At 40.2% G+C, this 20,568-nt stretch overlaps 1 protein-coding gene across 8 annotated transcripts in view; it reads right to left on the minus strand.

Annotated features, from left to right (window-relative positions):
* Positions 1 to 20,568, minus strand: part of ABCC8 (ATP binding cassette subfamily C member 8) — a gene marked incomplete at its 5' end in the record, with an annotated part of 82,373 nt that overhangs the window by 50,638 nt on the left and 11,167 nt on the right. For all 8 annotated transcript variants that reach the window (XR_013930884.1, XM_080405477.1, XM_080405476.1 and 5 more), the window contains 6 exons: positions 988 to 1,150; positions 4,159 to 4,293; positions 10,710 to 10,865; positions 12,871 to 13,035; positions 18,106 to 18,294; positions 19,153 to 19,395. Coding sequence is in view for 7 of the 8 variants with exons in the window: in XM_080405477.1 (XP_080261603.1) it covers positions 988 to 1,150; positions 4,159 to 4,293; positions 10,710 to 10,865; positions 12,871 to 13,035; positions 18,106 to 18,294; positions 19,153 to 19,395 (1,051 nt within the window). The remainder of the gene's footprint in view (positions 1 to 987; positions 1,151 to 4,158; positions 4,294 to 10,709; positions 10,866 to 12,870; positions 13,036 to 18,105; positions 18,295 to 19,152; positions 19,396 to 20,568) is intronic.

A 20,568-nucleotide genomic window follows, 5' to 3' on the forward strand; every position in this document is an offset into this window, starting at 1 on the left:
TCCAGAGAGAAATTCTGGTCTCAGAACTCAGTGAAATCCTCAACTTAATGTCAGTTAAATTCAGTGGGATCAGGATCTTTCGCTCAGGGTACACTAGCTGTATAATCATTTGGCAGGCAAGAAAGTCAGCTGCACGTCTCTCGGGTGAATGAAATCACATGATACTATCCTGACTGCAAGTTATTTTGCTAAGGAGTAGTCTTCCTTATTGGCCTAAAAGGTATTTGTACAGGTACCTCGTGGCATTTGAATACTAAAAGTTTCCATTTCATGAACATCTCACACATTATACGAAAAGTATTCTTCAGTATGACTTTACTAATTATTTCTAAAGTAAAACAGTAGCAATGATATAGGTGATGCATATGATCCTCTCAAATACAGAGTTCAATTGGCCCTAGGTTGAAAAGTAGGTTGAAAGATAACATGAGACAAAATAATCTAGATATAGAATGACGAAATTGCTAGCATTCTTGTATTTTTCCTTTCTAGGATATAGAAATGGTCTTAAGAATCACTTATTTTTATAAGAAATCCAGATTTTGAGTAAGAAAGTGCAAGAACCATCTGTGGGAGCTTCAATGCAAAGACAATGCCTGTTGCATATAACAATACACTATACTGTGCAAAATGCAAGGAGGAAAAAATAAAAAAAAAATCACCAAACCCCTCCCTAATCAACAAAGGCTTCATCCTGAAGGCTATGTCACAGAGGAGAATATTTTGGCTGGAGGCAGCCTGTGAAACACTTGTCCCTCAAAAGCTTTTCTCCAGGAAAGCCAGTGCCACGAAGCATTAACCTGGACTTTCTCTTTTAGGCATATTTCCCACACAGGCAAAATTCTATTGAATTAAATGGAAACTGACTAAATGGAAAGTGAGGAGTACAGAGCAGAGCCTAAAGCAACTGGAACAATCTTAACTCATTAGTAGCTAGTAATGCAGTAGCACTTTAGCTGAACAGTGGATTAGAATGAAGTGACTTACTGGATATGGAGGTATAAAGGGCAAAAGACTTGAGGCTAGTCATTTCCTTCTGTCTGGTTTCCTCCACACTGCTGTGAAAGATGTGTTCCCAAGCATAGAGTTTAAGGAGCTTAATGCCTCGGAGCATCTCATTTGTCTTCTTCAGTCTCTCATTGGAGTACTCCTGCAACATTTACAAACACGTTTACTTCAAGAGTGTAATTAAAGCACCTGTTCCCCAAACACAAGGATCACATAAATATCGTACGCAGTCTCTTGTAATCAGTTAAGTATACTTTATTAGTTCTGTCCATTTAGACGCTCTGTTGCTGTTTATCATGAAGGTGAGCTTTGCCAGGGCTCAAGTGAAAAGGCCATTGGTTTGCACTCCTGAATCATACAGCTTGTACTGAAACATTTTACTCTGTCAGCTTTCTGATTACTTGCAAGGCAGCCTCTCCTGATGTCTACTGCCCAGCGCATGGGCTGGATTTTCAACAGGCACACTGACAGCATAGAGATCAGAACACACAGACAAGCTACAACGGGGCGCACGGCTCTGCCCCATCAATACGATACAGAAACAACAGTGCCAGGCTTCAAAGCAGCAAGGACACATCAGCAAGAAGCTGTGATCCTGTAGGGATCCTTGACTCTCAGCAGGGCCAGCTGGCTCAGGCACAGTAACACACAGGTAGTTGTACTCCCAGTAAAGCATAACTGGAAGGTATGCTGCTTCCAGTTTTGAGGCTAGCCCAAGGATCTTTGTACCATTACACTGCACAGTGCAGACATTCCTAGCAAAAAACACACTGCTCCCATCTGCAGGAATGTTTAGGTGATGCTGACTGGTGTCTTGGATGCTACAGGGATGAATGTCTACAGCTCTTGAAGGGTGTGCATGTTGATCACAGAACAGTCAAAGTTGGAAGGGACCCACCCAGTCCAACCCCCTGCTAAAGCAGCTTCACTTAGCGCAGGCTGCACAGGATCTCATGCAGGTAGGTTTTGAATGCCTCCAGAGAAGGAGACCCCACAGCCTCTCTGGGCAGCCTGTTCCAGTGCTCTGTCACCCTCAAGGTAAAGGAGTTCTGCCTCATATTCAGATGGGAGTTCCTGTGTTGCAGTCTGTGCCCGTTGCCCCTTGTCCTGTCACTGGGCACCGCTGCGAAGAGCCTGGCCCCGTCCTGTCGGCACTCGCCCTGGAGAGATGTGTGTGCATCGATGAGATCCCCTCTCAGCCTTCCCTTCCCCAGGCTGGGCAGGCCCAGCTCTCCCAGCATTTCCCCATAAGGGAGATGCTCCATGCCCTCATCACCTCTGCAGCCTCTGCCAGCCCCTCTCCAGCAGCTCCCTGTCCCTCTGGAACTGGGGAGCCCAGCACTGGGCACAGCACCCCAGATGTGGCCTCACCAGTGCAGAGCAGAGGGGGAGGAATCGCCTCCTTCGACCTGCTGGCCATGCTTCTCCTCATGCACCCCAGGGTCCCACTTGCTGCCCCCCAGCAGGACAGCTCAGCCTGTGCTGGTGCCTGGGGCTGTCCCTCCCCAGAGGCAGGACCCTACACTGGCCTTGGCTGAACTCCATGAGATCCCCATCCGCCAGCTCTCCAGCCTGCCCAGCTCTGGCTGAACGGCAGTGCAGCCTCTGGGGAACCAGCCACTCCTCCCAGTTCTGTATCATTATTAAACTTGCTGGGGGTGCGCTCTGTCCCTGCATCCAGGTCGCTTGTAAGTTGAACAGGGCTGGGCCCTGGGGAACACCGCTGGCCACGGGCCTCCAGCCAGGCTCTGCACTGCTGGTCACAGCCCCTGAGCTCTGCCATTCGGCCAGTTCTCAGCCCATCTCACTGCCTGCTCACCTAACCCACTGCCTGAGCTATGAGGGTGTTATGGGAGACAGTGTCAAAAGCCTTGCTGAGGTCAAGGTAGACAACATGCACCACTGTCCCCTTGTCTACCCAGTTGCTCCATCGTAGAAGGCTATCAGGCTGGTCAGGTGTGAATTCCCCTTGGTGAATCCATGTTGACTACTACTACTAGCCTTCCTTTCCTCCTCAGGCTTACAGAAGACCTCCAGGATGAGCTATTCCATCACCTTTCCGGGGATGGAGGAGAGGCTGACTGGCCTGTAGCTTCCTGAGTCCTCCTTCATGCCCTTTTTTGAAGACTGGAGTGGCATTTGCTTTCCTCCAGTCCCTGGGGACCTTTCCTGTTCTCCATGACCTTTCAGAGGTGATGGAGAGTGGCTTGGCAGTAACACCTGCCAGCTCCCTCAGCACTCGGGGGTGCATCCCGTAAGGGCCCATGGATTTGTGGGTGCCAAGTGTGCCTAAATGATCCCTAACACAATCCCCCTGGACCACAGGAAAGTCTTCCTTTCTCCAGACTTTCTCTCTTGCATGCAGGGTCTGGGATTCCTGAGGGGTGGCCTTAGAAGTGAAAACTCAAGCGAAAAAGATGTGAAGGCATTACTTTTCACACAGGAAGGTACACAAATAACTCATTACCACCCGTGATTTGTGGTGGAAGATTTCTGCAATCTGTCTGGCTCCATTACAGGTTCATATGGCTTCCTTGGCAGCGCATCAGTCGCTGAAAGTGGGGATAAGGTTCAGAGCAGCTGGGCATAGTAATTCCAATAAACCAAAGAAACTCTCTCAGCAGCGATGCAAGCAATTCAAATTATAGACAAGCCAAGTGGGGGATCAAGGAACAGCTTGTGAATTCTCAGACCTCTAAGCTCCCCAGTTAAGGAGAATGCTGTTTAAGTTAGGACTGCTCAGTGGTTATTTAAATAAACCAGCCTGATAGATTTCCACATCTATAATGTATCTGGGGGTCTGAGTTTGGATGCAGCATTCCTACTCCCTTTTCCCTCAGACAGCTTGCACCATCTGACTGCACAAAGCCATTTCAGTCAATGATCACTGACCATTTACATTTGCAAGTTAGAAAGACCTTTAAGTGCTTTTTTTTGCTCTTAGGGAAACATACAGGGTTTGGAGTTTGTTTTTCAACAAGTATCTTTACTCATTATGCTTATCATGTTCTCACATTCTTGAACATTAAAAAATGTTTGAGAATCAGTTCTTACTCAATGTCCATGGTCAGCTTTATAATTCAACACACCAAGCAATGCATAATTACCAGAGGTGATATCTGTATCATGTACAAGTTCGAAGAAACTTACCAAAGTGCTTCTCTGGGCTTGTGAGAGTTTTGTTGCTACAAAGTACTGAACAGGTGCAAGGACTATGATTACTGCTGCTCCAATTAAGGCACTGATTCCAAGAAGGTAGTAGAGCAGAAGAACTCCTACAATTATCTGTTGGGAGAAACAAAAGTGAGGGGAAGGCTTGGGATGGCTTCGCTTTGGGTATGCACCACAGAGACCAGTCGCAGGGTCACACAGGGACAGCACATTCAAAGCCAACTGCTGGTGCAGCTAACCCTGCCCCCAGACATCACACGTTCTGCATCACGGGCACAGTGGGGCATGAGCGGTCAGGATATTCTGTCGGAGGACCGAATACACCCAACGCAGCGTTCCTCCTAAGTTGTGCCCTCTGCGTGTTTCCCTCTCATGGATTCCCCATTAGGAACAGTAGAAGGTTGTACAGATTTGTGTATCTTCTCTAATATATTTCTCAAAGCTACTTAAAATAACTATTTAAAAATAAATACATTTATAAAAATATATTTAAACAAAAGTTATTTTAAAATACTTTCAATTTGCACTGTGACATCTTCTCTTTAGAGTCACTATTAAATATGGCAGGAGTTTGGAATTAGAGGATCTTTAAGGCCCCTTCCAACCCAAACCATTCTATATTTCTGTGATTCTCCATTGGCCAGATTACACAGCATGCATTTCCTTTGACATACACGTGGGTTTTTTTCCATTGACATTTAAGCATTTTTACACCAGGAAAGTAATTAAATCTCCCAGTTTAATCAGAACTCACTAGCCTACAACACTGGGACTTCCACAAAGAAGAAATGTTTCTTTGCTTACTATAGAAACTAATATGAAACTTTATTAAAAATAAAACTGATCTTGCCAACGTTAACATGACATTATGTCTGACCAGTAAATTTTAAAAAAAAAGATCATCATATTCATACCACTAAGATCTTCCACTTCAAATAAACTCTTAACATAAACTTGCAAGGAAGTGTTTGAAGGATCCACAGTACCAGACTGGCAATGACTCTTAAAAAATGGTTAGAGAAACAGCTTAAAAACCAAAGGTTTGTCTTTGGATAAATGAGAATCTAGAGAGAAAGCCACAGTCTGGATGGAAAGGGGTATTGTAAGCAGCTCAATAAATGCAGAAGAGATACACAAGCTACCAGTATTAATTACCACTAATCTAATGACTGGCTCCTGAACAATCTGGGGCATTGACACTACATTTTTATCAGTATAAGCTCATAAATCATTCAAGACATAGTGACAGAAAGTTCATTTCCTACATAATTTCCCTTAGTTAAAAAAAAAAAAAAGGAGATTTCCTTAAAGCATTATCTACTATTCTTGCTATACTCGCATACTCTCATAACCCTCACAATTATCTTCCATCATTTTATGGCTCAGCAGTCACACACACATCGATTCCCACACGTATTTATGGGAATTGCGTGTTTCCATGAATCCCTAGTTTCCACATTTCCATCTTCCCGTTTTCATGAATTTAAGGCACACAGAGAGAAAACATAATTTTTTTTCTGAACAATCATTTTATGCCTCTCTGCAGAAGAACTAAAATGTGACCCAAAATAAGTCATAGCATTTACCTAGGAAACATGTGGTAAAGTCCTATTGTATATACACCACAGATCTAGTAAGGGCAAAGCTTAAATTGTAAATTAAAGATCTTTTAGTGACGAGTAAGTGCACTATCTACTTCCACCTGAGGTCAGGAAATTCATGAGCGTACGAAGCCAAACAAAACACACAAGGCCTCTGTCACAAAGCCTTGGCAGAACTCCCCTCCAAAACATGAAACGGTCTTGGTCCTCACAGATAAAGATACTTATTCCCAGCTGCTTCTTCATGGGCAGACAATCTAGGCACCAGAAATACAGGAAAGCATTGAACAGTGCACAGTTAGGAGATGTTCAAAAATACCAAGTCAATGTGGGACACTGACTCCCTGCTTTACTGCTTTCCCCCACTACTGGTTGATTGTCAAGGACATGATGGGACTGGCTGGTTCTAGAAACATCCTCAGCTTTTCACACAGGCAAAGGGAAAGCTATTAGCTATTCCAGCTACTGGATCCCAAGGGAATCGCTAGCTCACAGCTGCTTTTCCAAACACACGTGCGCACACCCCCAGCTATTGAAAGGGTCAGTCTTTGCAATAAAAATTCTATGTTTTCAACAAGCGAAAAATGATCCCATTTTCATCTTTATATTGTGATAAGGGCAAACTTTTAAAATGCACTTGTCTGTGGCACAGCAAAATGAATACTTGTATCTGAAAAGTGCTGAAATCTGTAAGCAATGTTGCAAGTAATTCTATATTTATCATACCACACACTACATCGTCAAGAATAAACAGTATGTAGACAATACCGGAGCTGCTGGAGGACAGTGTCTGGCAGATGGGAAGGCTTTCATTAATATTTCTGAGAAGGTAACGATCATATTTTTAAAAGCCTGTGTAATGAAACACGTTGCTTCCCTTTCATCAAAATCCAAAAGCTCTTACCTGCCAGAGATATATATCATGAGCAAGAAGCTCACCAATAGCTCTGGTTATTTTGTCTTGATTATTTATTGAAGATAGCAAATACTGTCAGCCAGAAACTGCTTTGTGGCCAGTTTTGAAAGAAACAAAATGTCCTTTCATTACAACTGTAAACTATCCCTGCCAATGAATCAGAGATATGAGAATACAGGATTTTTTAAATAATGACAATGAAATCAAACAAGAGTCTTTACAAAATGAAGGCGGGGGGAAAACCTTTACAGGGCCTCATTTGGCTCCCAGGGTTTGAGCCAAAACTACTGGGGGCATCTTTCAACTGATGGGCATCCCCAGGCCTCTTTTCATGGATTTCAATGGCCTTCAACAGTAACTTAAGGCAATGATAAAGCTCCTATTGACTCCAGCCAGAGCAAAGATGGGGCTCGGATTATCTGGACTGTATAGAAAACCTAACTAGTTATGAATGGCTATTACAAAATCCACAGCAGATGCTGAAATGCTAATTGTCTGGTTAAGAGCTGCAAAACAATTTAAACCCCGTTTTAAATAAAAATGAAGCTTGTGCAACTTTTTAATAGCCATCGCTTGAGCGTCCAGTAATTGCTTTCACTGCCTCATAAAACAAGGTATTGAGTGAACGTTGTGGAAACATGTTTTGAAGAAACTTTTGACCAATGTGACTCCTTGATTGCAATGCATGCACCATCACAAAACAGGCGCAGGCTTTGACACTGAATGTCCTGATCTGCTAAGGAGCACCACAGGGTGAATTTTAATGCAAATATAACCGTATTTTCAGAACACTTGTCAGGAAATCTTTATGAGTCCGTGACTTCTGGCACATTAGAGCAAAGTGTTGTTACAGAATATGCAATGACGTTGGCTTAGTTCTCAGTTGCCCTATAGTGCTCTCTATGCTGAGCTGCCTTACAGTGGTCTTACAAAAAGTGTACGTGAAACTGGTACCTCTTATATTGACTGTTTTATTAACGGACTTACAATGGAGATGAAGCCTAGGGGATAACTGGATCCTAAAAGTAATCATTAAAGAGGTGGATCCCTCTTAATGCCTCATAGCTCTTTCAGCAATATCATTTTAGCAGAACACAACCACTGACTTACTGCAGGGTACTTCTAGTAAATGGGCAAAAAATACCCTGATAAACAAATTACTACTAAACAAAGTGCCAACCCATAACCATATGCAATATGATATTTCACATCAGTTTATTTTCCTTATAGCTGTGTTCTCTTTGGTGAAAATGCAGGTTCCCACTACCCCTCCCCCCCCCAATTCCAGGGAAACCTTCCTGATGCTAAAAAATGTCAAATTTCTTCCTGAAAAATTCCTGCTGATAACTGCTGTATCCATTATCCTTTTTTAATTCTATAAAGTAAAATGTTTTTAACTGGCATACAAGTGTCTCCAGAGTAGATCGGGAAAACTAGCCTATACTCCAATGTAGTTACTCCTACACAAAAAAAGAGACAAGTGCATTTATACTAGATGAATGCAGTCACACTATGACCTGTACAAATACGACTACATTCACTCTAAGTCTTAATATTTTAACAGGTATAGTTATATACAGCTCACATATGTAGAGTAAATGCAAACCCTAGGCATGAAGGCACAGTTAAAAGAAGTCATCAGTTAGTAAGCTGCTGGTTGTTTACACTTTAACGTGCTCACTATCCTGATTAGATGTTTTACACAACTCTCATTGGAGTTAGCAAGAGTTTTCCCAGAGATTCAGACAGATTTATTCTTTCTCCACATCCTACTGCAGTCTCAGAAGCAATCTGACCCTCACTACCACAGAGGTACCAGAAGACATATGGTAATATATCAGGTTTCAAACACATAGCAGAAGTGTGAAAACTTCCAGAGTTTTTCAAGAGGACACCCACTGGTTTTCCAGAGAACAAATACTCCCCGAAGACTGAGACTACACAAGAGGACACAGATGCATTCAAGAACTCACTGTCACTGATAACGAAGAACCTGCACCGCCCTCCCCCGTATTTTCCTCAGTGAGGAAAATAACAAATCCAGGGCAAACAGTTAAACCAGGGATTTTTTCCAGGTTTGGAAGTTAATCTGGTTTACCATGCAATCAGATTATTTTAAGACCATCACAAAGCAGAACCTGCTCTTCGGATCTGCAGCAGCTTGACCAAAACCTCTTGGTTTTGACAGGAACAACTGTAAGATCCACTCAATTCTACTACATATCATTATCAGAAAAGAATCCAGATCTCGATGGCCAGCAGTCTAGCATCTTACTCTTTGAAGGACATTCATATAATTTATATAATCACCTGAACAGCTGGCTTTTCTTCCCCATCCCCAACTTGTCAATGTAATATTCCAACGTGCTCCTCATCGTACAGAAGAAAATCACTAGTATCACATGTTGATGGACACAGGAACTCCCAAACAACACTCCTAAAGCCACGTTAGAAACTCGCTGGAAATATGACCTGCCAGTTGCAGTCCCATATACAGGCTCATAAAAATTATTTCATTTTTGGGCAAGGGCAGACAACTCAAAATGTAATACTGCCAGATAGATTACTTGCAGCTTTCTGACTTCCACATCAGCCAAATGGGCCTCTGCATAGTGCTGCAGCCAGCCCACCTTTGTGACATGAACACAATGGAGTTTTCATGACGATTTTGAAAGTAATGACACTTTTCTGAAATTCTGAGTGAACTCAGAACTGCACTGCCTCTTTTGTTTCTATTGACTTTTAGCACTGAAGCACCCTCAGCAAAAATAAACAGAGTAGCTGGAAGAAAGCAGAAAGAATTGTGGGGTACTGTATTAACACCAGATGAAGCTATGTGCTTTACTGTCACTTTTCTCAGGAAATTCCTACATGGAAGTGCAGGAGGTTTCTATGGTTTTAAGTACAGGCTCTTCCTAACTAAGTATTTTGCACTTTTCCACTGTTTCAGTAAGTGAGAACCTGAAAAAACGATCCAAGGTTGTACCGAGATTGCTCTGACCTCCTACTGTGTCTGCTCTACCCTCTTACTGACAAATTTAATCACATGGCCATGAAGTCCGATCACCACTTCACACACTCAGAGGAGTACCACCACACTGAAAAAAGACTAGTTTTGGTCAGATGAGTTTTTCAGTAGCTCTGCCAGCTCATGTGACACAATGCACATTGTATTAAGCAGGAACAATGAAGGAGGTACAAATTCTGTGCTTCCATGTTGGACTTTGCACATGAACTCCCGTTTCAGTAAGGGAAGTAAGAGTTAAGATTAATTTAAGTCAGTCTTGAAAGTATGCTCTGAAACGGGACTCTGCTTTCCTCATTTTAGAGTTCTGGTAAGATACAGCTGTATTTCCTTGGGCATTACACAAGACATGGAATATGGAGTCACCAGGCAATTGAGTGTGACTCAGAACAGTGATCTGCTCCGTGTCATGCATGTGGGAAAGGAGACTGAAGGGATGAGAGTGGCATTTAGAGACAGGAGACCAAATACATCAGAGAGGATAAAGTAGCAGAATCATATCATGTAACAAATGAACCTGTGGAATTTTGTACGCTAGAATTTGCCATCCATGAGGCCGCAGTAGTTTTAAGGGATGACCAAAGGATCATATATTTGATCACTAAGTGATCATATATTTGAATAAACTGCTACTTTGCTTGCTTCTGCTGGGGTTCACAAGACAAATGATCGCAATACATTTCAGTTAACTCCCCTGATGTAATAAATGAATGCACTGGAATAACACAACCTGCTGCACCCTATAAATTCTTATTACAAATGCAAAGCATGTTTGGCAGCAGTCAAGATTCTAATACAATCCTAAAGACCTAGAGTCCTGTCACAGATGTGAAATCTATTATGTACAATGTTTCTAGACGTTGATAGCTTGACATCTCATTTCAAGTTATTCTGTAACTTTACTATCTCTGCTTCCATAAAATTCTTAAGTAATACCTCACTACAGACTGACACACGTTAATAACAAAAGCACATTCAATCGCCTTACCTGTACTGGCATAGCCCAAAGGTTAGGGCAGAGGAAAAAGAACCACATCAGCTGATTGGTGTCTATGGCAACCAGGTTACAGATCTGGCCTGCTGTCATCTCCCCCATAGACATGTTAGAAGTTGAAAGCTGCATAATTTTATTGTATATTTTTGTCTGGAAGAGAGATCAAAAGCTGTTAGTATACAGAAATAAAATAAGAGTTCTAGCTTCATCTAAAGCACAGGTTAGTCCAGCATGCTTGAGGGAAACCAACATTCCCAGTAACTTGAACGAAGAGCTTAAAGTTTGGCCTTTATGATGAAAAATTTTAAGCTACTGTCTTACCATTGATCTACGAAAAGCACAGTGCAATTAGGCCCATAATGATTATCTAAGTACTCCCTTTTTGCATCCCTGTGGATCGGTAAGAGAATAAAACCTCTACTGGCCAAGAACCACATTAGCAACTATGATTTATACCTCCAGCTTCTCCACAGAGTGCCCTTGCTGTAACGAGTAAAAATAAAAAATATATTCATTACATTCAGTATATTATATTCCCTGTTATTTTTCTCTGGCAATTGATGCAGGTCCCATCCAACCTCAGACCCATGTTCCTGGCTGAGAATATTGCTACATTTTGGCTAGACCACCCAGTCCCATTACAAAGTTTAATTCACAGACAACTAATGTAAAAGGTTCGACTCTGTACTGAATTAAGTAGTTGCCTCTGTGCAGAATCAGGCACCATGTAAAAAAAATAGCTTTTATGCATCAATGGAAGTTTAATTTTACTAGCTGGTTTGGTAAAAGGTTACACAGTGATGCTTTGCAGTTATGAGACTTAGCTGACAAGAGGCACCTTGATTCTGTAAGTGCCTTCACATCAAATGCCAACTGTCCATCATGAAGCATAAAGTCACATAGGGCACATGGAACAGGCACGGGTTTACACAGGAGAGGAAAAGAGATAAAAGATGTAAAGAAAATTGAAAAATTTAAGAAAAAAATTTTATGAAGATACTGGCACAGAGACTACCATTAACACTAATTCTGCTGCTTGGAGTGATAGCTAGAAATTTTCCGATTTGAATGGTCTGACTGCTGGCATTATCTGGACCTATGTGTAATATCCAGTGCAGAAAAGCTTTTCTAAAACTAAATGAATATAGCACTATTTTCCAACAATTCCCCTTTTACCCTTGCTGTGGTCCATACACTTCTGAGTTAGTCGCAGCTCTTCTGCTTGGTACAAGACATGCAATTTTTTTCACATATGTTTTGGGTCAAATTTTTATTTCTTTAGGAATTAAAGACGTTAGGAATTAAAGTATTTAGGAATACTTCGTTCTAGTGAGGGAAAACCAACAGATGGAATCCAGAAGTCTGGCAGCCGAGAAGTGCTTCCAAGTGTAAGATCAAAAGAGAATTAAACAATTACGCTGCTATTGAAAGCATCTATCTATCACACAGACTCTCACAGGATCTATGTAGTTCAGCAGATAAACAGCGTTAACTTATAAGGCTGGCTTTCAAGCTGTCAGAGGGTACGTTTCAGCCAGTGCCCTTGGCAATACCCCCTTGTAATCTTACACCTAATTCTCTCATTTCCAGGCACAGATCTTTGTACACTACATAAAACTTTGATCTGCTGTTCACAGTTAAACAATGATTATGGACTCCATTTTATCAATCTTACTTACGTTCAGTCATTAAAGACTCTGCAATAACTGGTAGATTTTGTGGCATGACCTGTGGAATAAGACACTACTCCATGCATTGAGAATACAACCTATGTTTTTGTCCAAAGTATATTTACAAGACATTTTAAAGCTGTATTATCTGCATGGGATGTTACAAAAACATGCCTTGGAGATGAGTGAGGTATAGTTCACGATTTAACTTTTTTCAAAAGACACATTCAGTTTTACTGCCAGCAAATTTATACTCAAAGTTAAGAAACACAGAATTAGATATTACAAACAAACGTTTAGATAAAATAATCAAATAAGATGCAGAGGAAAGAGAATGCAGGTCTAGGTTAACAGTCTTTAATGGCAACAGTTACATTCAATACTTCAGGAGTGAAGTGTTTCAGAATTTAACGACTACAATTATAACTTGTGTTTACAAATACATGTATGATTGTATGAAAGTTGATTAATAATATATTGGCTACCTGTATTGCGCCTCTCAAGTTGATTCCTGTTTCAATAGCAACATAGTACGATGCTTGGAGAAACGTCCTTTGCAATAGAAGGGCAAAAAACAACAGTACAGCCAAAACATAAGCATTGGACAGGAACTCTTGAGATGAAATAAAGAAAACACCAATAATTTTAGTCTATAAAAAAAAAAAAGAAAATTAGAAGTCAGGTGTAATGGTTATTTAATTACCAGTTTTGCATAATTAATAAGCAGATATAACCACAGTTTTTTACTTTGAAGGTGCTCCCAACTTTATTTGAAACCTCACAGTTTATCTTTTCAAGGAAACAGTCATAACGTGCCAACTCAGTAAGTTTTATTTAAATGCAGAGTAACTTTTATAGGATTTCTGATATCCTTCCAAAACTCTAGGAAGCTTTGAGTAATTCCACATGGTCATTTGCTAAAGATGCACACTGCCCATTGTCAGAAAGGACTAGTTAACATCCTTTTGGAGAAATAAGTCTCCTTTTTTTAAGCACCTCAGGTTACTAAACACTAATATGACCTTCACAACTTGCCAAAAACCCACATTCTTCCAACTCTTGTAACTAAGCACATTCTTCCAACTCCTGGAACTAAGCACTAAACACATTTTGGTTCGCAGCAGCTTGTTCAGCATTTTTATTTATGGTCTTTGACTATTCTTCAAACACTGGCCAAACTAAGAAGCTGTAGAAGGACTTTTGTCTGCTGTGCAACACAGATGGACTTGCATGCATTGCATAGGTTTACTCCCTTTTCCCACTTATCTGGCATTTCTTACAAGCTACTGGAATTCAGACCAAGGCTGGACACAAAGAAAACCAAGTCATTATGATTCCATTCCTGTAAAACTTTGCTCATGCAAACGTTCCTTATTTCCATATACTACTTTCATGTAAGTATACAGTGCAAGAACTTAAAAGAACATTGAAAATTTCCACCTGTGACACAAGTGCTGAGTTTCATTCTTTGAAAACAGAGAATAAAACCTATATGATTCAACAACTTACTTCTTGCTCTCAAAGGCAGATTGTCAGACAATAACATTTTCCAATTCAGCTAGGTACTTCAACTACAACCAGATTCGATGTACATAAACATTTCTGCAGTCATGGGGCCACTGAACTAAATAGAATTAACCCTCAGAGAAGCCCTCTGAATATATTTTCAAGCATATGGAGTCTTCAAAGGCAAATCAATAGAACGCAAGCAAGCACTGGGCATACTTGTTTCTTTAAGCCTGTATCAAGTACAAAACTCTGAACAGTTACATACATGTCAGCAATCATGTTCAGATAGAGACATTTAGCTACAGTTTTAGTTACTTGTACCTTGAAGAGATTTTCAGCCCTAAAGTATTACTTATTCCATAGTTATTCAAATCGGTTAAACCAGCATTATATACCACAAGTCTCTCTTTCAGATTATTTAGAGTCTTTAAATGTTCAGCTTTTCAAATCAAGTCAACCTGCCTTTCACCCTTGCAAGACTGTAAATTTATTCTTGCTGTAACTCTGAAGAATAAGAAGGAAAACGCAAGGCTCTACACTTGGCCTAGAAGCTTTAGAAAATGTACCACAGGTGTGGAAAATTACAAGTACAATCAAGTCTTCTCCCATGCCACCTGTAAGGCCTTGACAGAGGAAAAGAAAAAAAAAGTCACAAAATGGTCAAGTCCATGGCCAGTTAGATGCATCCAATTGATCTTTCAGACTCTAAAATTTATGCTAATAAGCATGAAGTATTAGGCACAAGTGAGGTGGAAGAACTGCCCCAGTGTTTACGAGTCACCTGTTGTTTCCCATGCAGTGTATATACACTCCAATACAAAGCAGAATGCGAAGCACTGTAACTGCAAAACTTGGTGTTTTGCAGGAAAAAAAAAAAAAGACAACAAAGAAAAGAAAAAGCACATTCAGGGAAATCCAGGATCATTTACATTTGTGATGTTTTCACTTCAGACATCTTCTAAACTTGCAACAGTGAGAATCTCCCCTTTATGTTACCCTTTCTCAAGTCAGCTATTATTTTAGCAGTTTTTCACTGGGATTTCTTTTTATTTCAATACAGTGTCATCCAGGAAAAAGTGATACATTTCTAACATGAAAAACTACAAAAAACTTCTTATGAAGGCAAAGCTAGAACAACATATGGGTCTAACACTGGGAGATCACGATCGTCAAAGATACTAACATGACAGCAAAGAGAAAAGCTAGAGCATTATCACAATCACGAACCATGAAGGTTACAGATTGTGCTTTATTATATCAAAGGCAGTAATAGAAACAGAACAATTTCAGTGCTGTCCTACATATACATCTGGCTAGTACTGCTAATCACTGCACCTAATACCACTTCTTACTGTATGTAAAAGAATATAATTTTTTACACAATTTTTTTTTTTTTTACACAAATCATGCTCTTCTAGCAATGAGATTTTGGTGCAGTGTTGATTCACATCAAAACATTATATAATAGAGAAACAAGAAGGAAAAGTAAGATGAATATTCTTGTTTTTCTTAAGGTACTCACTTGCAAGGAGGACTTGAAAATATAAAATACATACATAAACATCACACACATACGTGGTGAAAGCACCGAGACGTTTGCCAAGTCTCAGATGCATTATTAGGCCATTATGGTTTACAGAGTTACTGAGCATCTATGTGTTTTAACTACAATAGTTATCTAAGTACACTTGTCAGCCTGCAAGAAACTTAAGGAAATAATTAGCTATCTGCTGAACCTTTCCCCTATAAAGCAAATAACCTTGATAAGTTGATGGAAATAATTAGATATTTTATTTTCAGAAATGATTTTGGGGACATTCAGTGTTCCACCTCCCTGACGACCTCAGGATAATACCACTTTTAAGTGTCAGTAGGCTCTAACCAGTAAAAGGCTGAGCAAAAGGCCACTATTTAAATTCTTAAAGACCCGAGACTCATACAGTCTTAAATGTCAGTACTGGGCCTTTTGCTACACTGGGACCTATGACTTCTAGAGATTTTAAAATAATGAGTCTCTAGGTTTGGTGTACCATTTGAATGTGTTATGTCAGCAGATATTCCTAATACTGGAACTGCTAATCCTAACATTGCAATGTGGAAGATGCTACCAGCAAAAATATAAAGGTTATCATTCTGTCAGTCTCTTCCTTGATGTGAAATGATTAACACTCAGAGAAATTCATGTCAAAAGAATGTTCCGGGGTGGTCATAAATATTGATACTAGAGTTATAAATAAACATGAAGAGCGTGACAGAATTTAAGACACTGTTGTGCTCTGACTAACCGCAGCACTAACTAAAGCAGCTAATACTGCCTGACACCCACGTGACCTCAGAGTTCCAGCTCCCTGGTAGTTTGTATCTGTCACAAAGAGCCTGAAGAACAGAGCAAATATTGTATCTTGGGATTTATCTCTTGGCCTTCAATTTCACAAACAGAATTGCAGTTTGAAAGATACAGTTAATTCACCACAACATCTCAAGCTAACCTATTTAAAGTGAAGAAATGTCACTTTAATGAACGGGTAAAAGACACTGCTGTCCTCACAGCTTGCTTTGCGTGTTGTTTCTGTCCCACTGTATGGCAATTCCTTCCAGTGTTTTCAAACTCAGCAGCACATCAGACACAAACAATGTTTTCCCCCAACTCATCTTTGCCTTGAGTGTTTTAGAGGCTTCTTTCTCACACCTCTCAGGAACAAACAATAAGGCATGGTTCTCCTTTTTATGAGTCATTACAAGTAAAAATATAATGTTCCTAGCAGTAGAGCTATATTTTTTCCAAAGTAGACCCAGTTGGCTAGGTGTGTGCATACACGTGGGAGTTCTCCTCAACACCTCCATCTGTTTACAGATGATTTGAACACATTTTATAAAGACACTTAATTTAATCCAGGAAAAGCAACTTGCAAATGTAATTAGCCTCTTAACAGAAAACCAGTGTGTACAAACCAGGCCGAAACAGAAGGACAAGCCTCTTGAAGAGCTTTTAGCGAAGGTAAAATACACCCTTACCAGTCACTCATATCACCGCCAATGAATTTTGCTGATAGGTGATCCCAAATGGCGTAAATGACGACAATGACAAGGCTACCACTTAGCTAGACACAGTGATGCTGGCAAGGCTGGATGAGGCTCTGTTGAATGGCCTATCCGGACCAGAACTGAGCTTTCTTCACAGAGAAGCACTAGCTGACAGCTTAATAGGAAAATTAAATAGGATAATCCATAAATTGTGATTCAGTATAATTTCTGCTGAAACGCCACTCCAAATTATCAAGAAGCAGAGCTCAAAAGCTTCCACAGTACTTTGCTGCAACATAGCCCTATAGCCTTAATTTTTTCATTTCCTGCTTTAACTGGTTTCCATTGAATCTACTTGCTATATTAAAGTTTCCAAATATTAGGATAAGGACTGTAAACAACTAAATTTAGCCTGGTCCTTTGTCAAATTTTCTGCAATGCATCTGATGTATTTCAGTATTTACAGTGGACCTAATCCAAAGTGTACTTGAGTGAATGGGTCTATAAGCTGCAGAAATAAATTGGTCTTTCTCATAGAAATTCAGCCTGAGTGACCACACCTTACAATTGAGAAGATGCTTCCCCAGTCATCTGCTTTCTGGGTTTTTTTTTAATTTTTTTTTTAAAGTTAATTAGAAAGCATGTATGTTTCTTGTTGGGAAATATTCATTTAAGTAGCATCCTTTAAAAATGCTTCAGTTGATCTTTCAAAACAAACCTCCCCAAAGACACTAGTGGGAATTCTTTGTCACAGTTAAATTACTTGGCATTTTACTGTGATGACAAAGATCTGCTTTAATCCTCTTAGACAGTGCTTGTTTTTGGAAATGAAAAGCCAAGCCTTTTAAAAACACACTTTTTCCTTTCCAAAAAGCACTCAGTAATGTGCTTGATTCAATCTCTACTCAAGACTGTACGTAAAACCCTTATGACACTAGTGGGATTCTGGATCCACTTCATTATCTTGAATGAAGTTATTTTCCAGAATGCAAGCCTGACTAGATGCGTGGGTAACATATTCTGCTCCCCATCAAGGTATAAAAGTGGATAACAGGCAATACATACATACTGTCATTTCTAGCACTCACAAATACATCACCGAGTTGCTTCCTTTACTGAGGCCAAATAATACGTAGTCATAGCATTACTTTTTTGACTCTTCTATTTTTATGACATTTTGACAGTACCTGTGGGCGGATGGTGTTATTTCCTTTTCCAACATTGTGAACAATCCCAGAGATGCAGAGTGGACCAGCAAATCCAAGCAAGTCAGCCAGAATACGGAACGTGCTACTGAGAAGTAAGGGTCTTCCAAAAGCACAGCAGAGAGCACGCCAAATTGATCTGGATCCTTGTGGAGATGACGACCTTCTGTTCTGTTCAGAATAATAGTAATAATAAAAATATCAGTAAGGATTATGTCATACATCAACCTCAGATGTGATAAATGATTGGTATTTTTATCCCTGCTTTAATTCATTGACAACCAGTTGTGCAAAATTTGCGCTAAACAAGCACAGGAATGACAACCATTTTTTCACTTATTTTTATAAAGTCAGAACAAAAAAGTAATTTCTACTCTCCTCTGCTTCACAAAACAACCATGATTGCTTTCCAGCCTTTAATAAGGACCAAATAAGTGTGGTGTTTGTGGCTTGCTGGGGGAGAAAAAAAAGAAAGAGGGAGGGAACTGACAGGTTTTGTTTTCCTGTGAACATAGAGACTGGAAACGTACATGTTTTTTAGAAGGATGCAAAAGACTTGTCTTAAAATCCTGAAAAAACGCAGCTCCCACCAGGCAGTCAAACAGAATTTGAGCTGACGAATCTCCTACAGATGAACTGTAACTGAAGTAACATGGAAAAAAATAGTCCTGTGAGGCCTCATTAAAACTGACTCCGTAACTGAATGATTCCAGGGTCTTATTAAGAAGAACAATAATGGTGTTCGGTGAATACAGTTTGTAATTACTTTGCACATCAAAATAAAAGCCATATGCATTTTACACGTGTTAAACCAGTAATGTGTTTGACATGAATGTTTGGGTAGAGTAATTTCGTTATTTGTACGAGGTACCACTGAGTATTTGATCTCTTCATATATGTAAAGGTAAGCTAATGGATACTTCATTTGCATAATGTCTGTTTATATAATTTTATATCATGCTTATAGCATAAAAAGTAACGGAAAGCACAAGCACTGAGTAAGCAGACATAATTCCACGCTTTGCATACCTTCTGTGCTTCAAAGGCCTCATTAAGGCGAATGTAATTGGTCAGAGCTCTCATAGCAATGGGAAGCTTGCCTATGGTTTTCAAGTCTATTGGTTTTTTATGGGCAGTCTTGATGAATGTATTCATCCACCAGTATGTTCCTTTGGATAACAGATTCACAAATGGCTGTAAGAATCGAACACCAAGGTCCTGGAGATCCTCGGGAGGTTTAACTTCTTTAGGAGTTTTGAAGAAAACATACCTCTGAAATTCAGAAAAATACCCAAAAAGTAACACTAACACAGAAAATACAAGACCACAAAGAATAGCTAAGAGATAAAGGACACTGCAGACAATCAACCTGTTTTGGTTTCTTAACAGTACTTGAGGAACTTAGGCATTCAGATCCAACCAACATAGCAATCCAGTTTCCTCAGGTACTGAGGAAAATCAGAAGCATTCTATCTAGAAATAAATCATCCTAAACAGTCACTGTTACTTTGTTTATGGGGTACAAATCTGCATACTTGTTAAAAAAAAATACCATACATTTCAAATAATGCAGCCCCAGCCTCTTGTTCTGAGTTTCAGACAGTGCAACACGGGACATCCTAGCTTAGGTACAGTCCTGAGGCTGTCACAGTGACTCATCTTCCACAGCACACTGCTTCACACTTAGCTCAGAACAAGCTACCTGTACTGTCCTGGATGGATCTGGGAAACCACTGAACTAAAGAGTGTGTATGGCACTAACAAATGTTTTCATTGGCTTAAATGCCAAAAGAGCGAGGGCAGACTGCTGATGTCTTCCTGTTGTCAAGACATAACTTTTTCAGACATCACACGTTCTTGGGAACGAAAAACAAAGCCTCTTAAAACCATACCTTTCCTTTCTGAAAAGTACTCAATCACGTATTTCATTCAGTGTCTGCTCATGACTGTATCTAAATCCTACTAATCTTAGTAGGATTTCTGGACATGCGTCTCTGCTACCTTTTCTCTAACCATAGTTAGAGAAACAATTCACAGATTGTAGAACAAATGGTGATGGGGTTGGGGATGGCCATCTCGAGGAACATGGGGAACAATGAAAGGAAAGGAGAAGGTAAAGCTGGGTCTGAAAGTCAAATCTTCTGTCTAAAGGATGATGGGGAAGGCAGGAGAAAAGAAAGTGAGGCCCATGTCCGCTGTTTCTGCTAGCATAGACTTCACCTCTTATTTTTCTCCCCACCCCTCCTCCTCCTCCGCAGTGGCCAACTCTCCATGCATCCGAATCCCTTCCTTCAGCAGCTGCAGCAACAAGCCTGGCACTCTAAACTCTGCCACAGACACAATCAGCAGTAAAAAAATCCATACTGAATTCTATGCATCAATGACATCCTTTAATAATTAAACCAAACAAATATGACATGAAAAAATATTATAACAGCTAGTGAC

The sequence above is a fragment of the Falco punctatus genome, assembly GCF_963210335.1.
Source record: "Falco punctatus genome assembly, chromosome: 10".
Taxonomy (NCBI): domain Eukaryota; kingdom Metazoa; phylum Chordata; class Aves; order Falconiformes; family Falconidae; genus Falco; species Falco punctatus.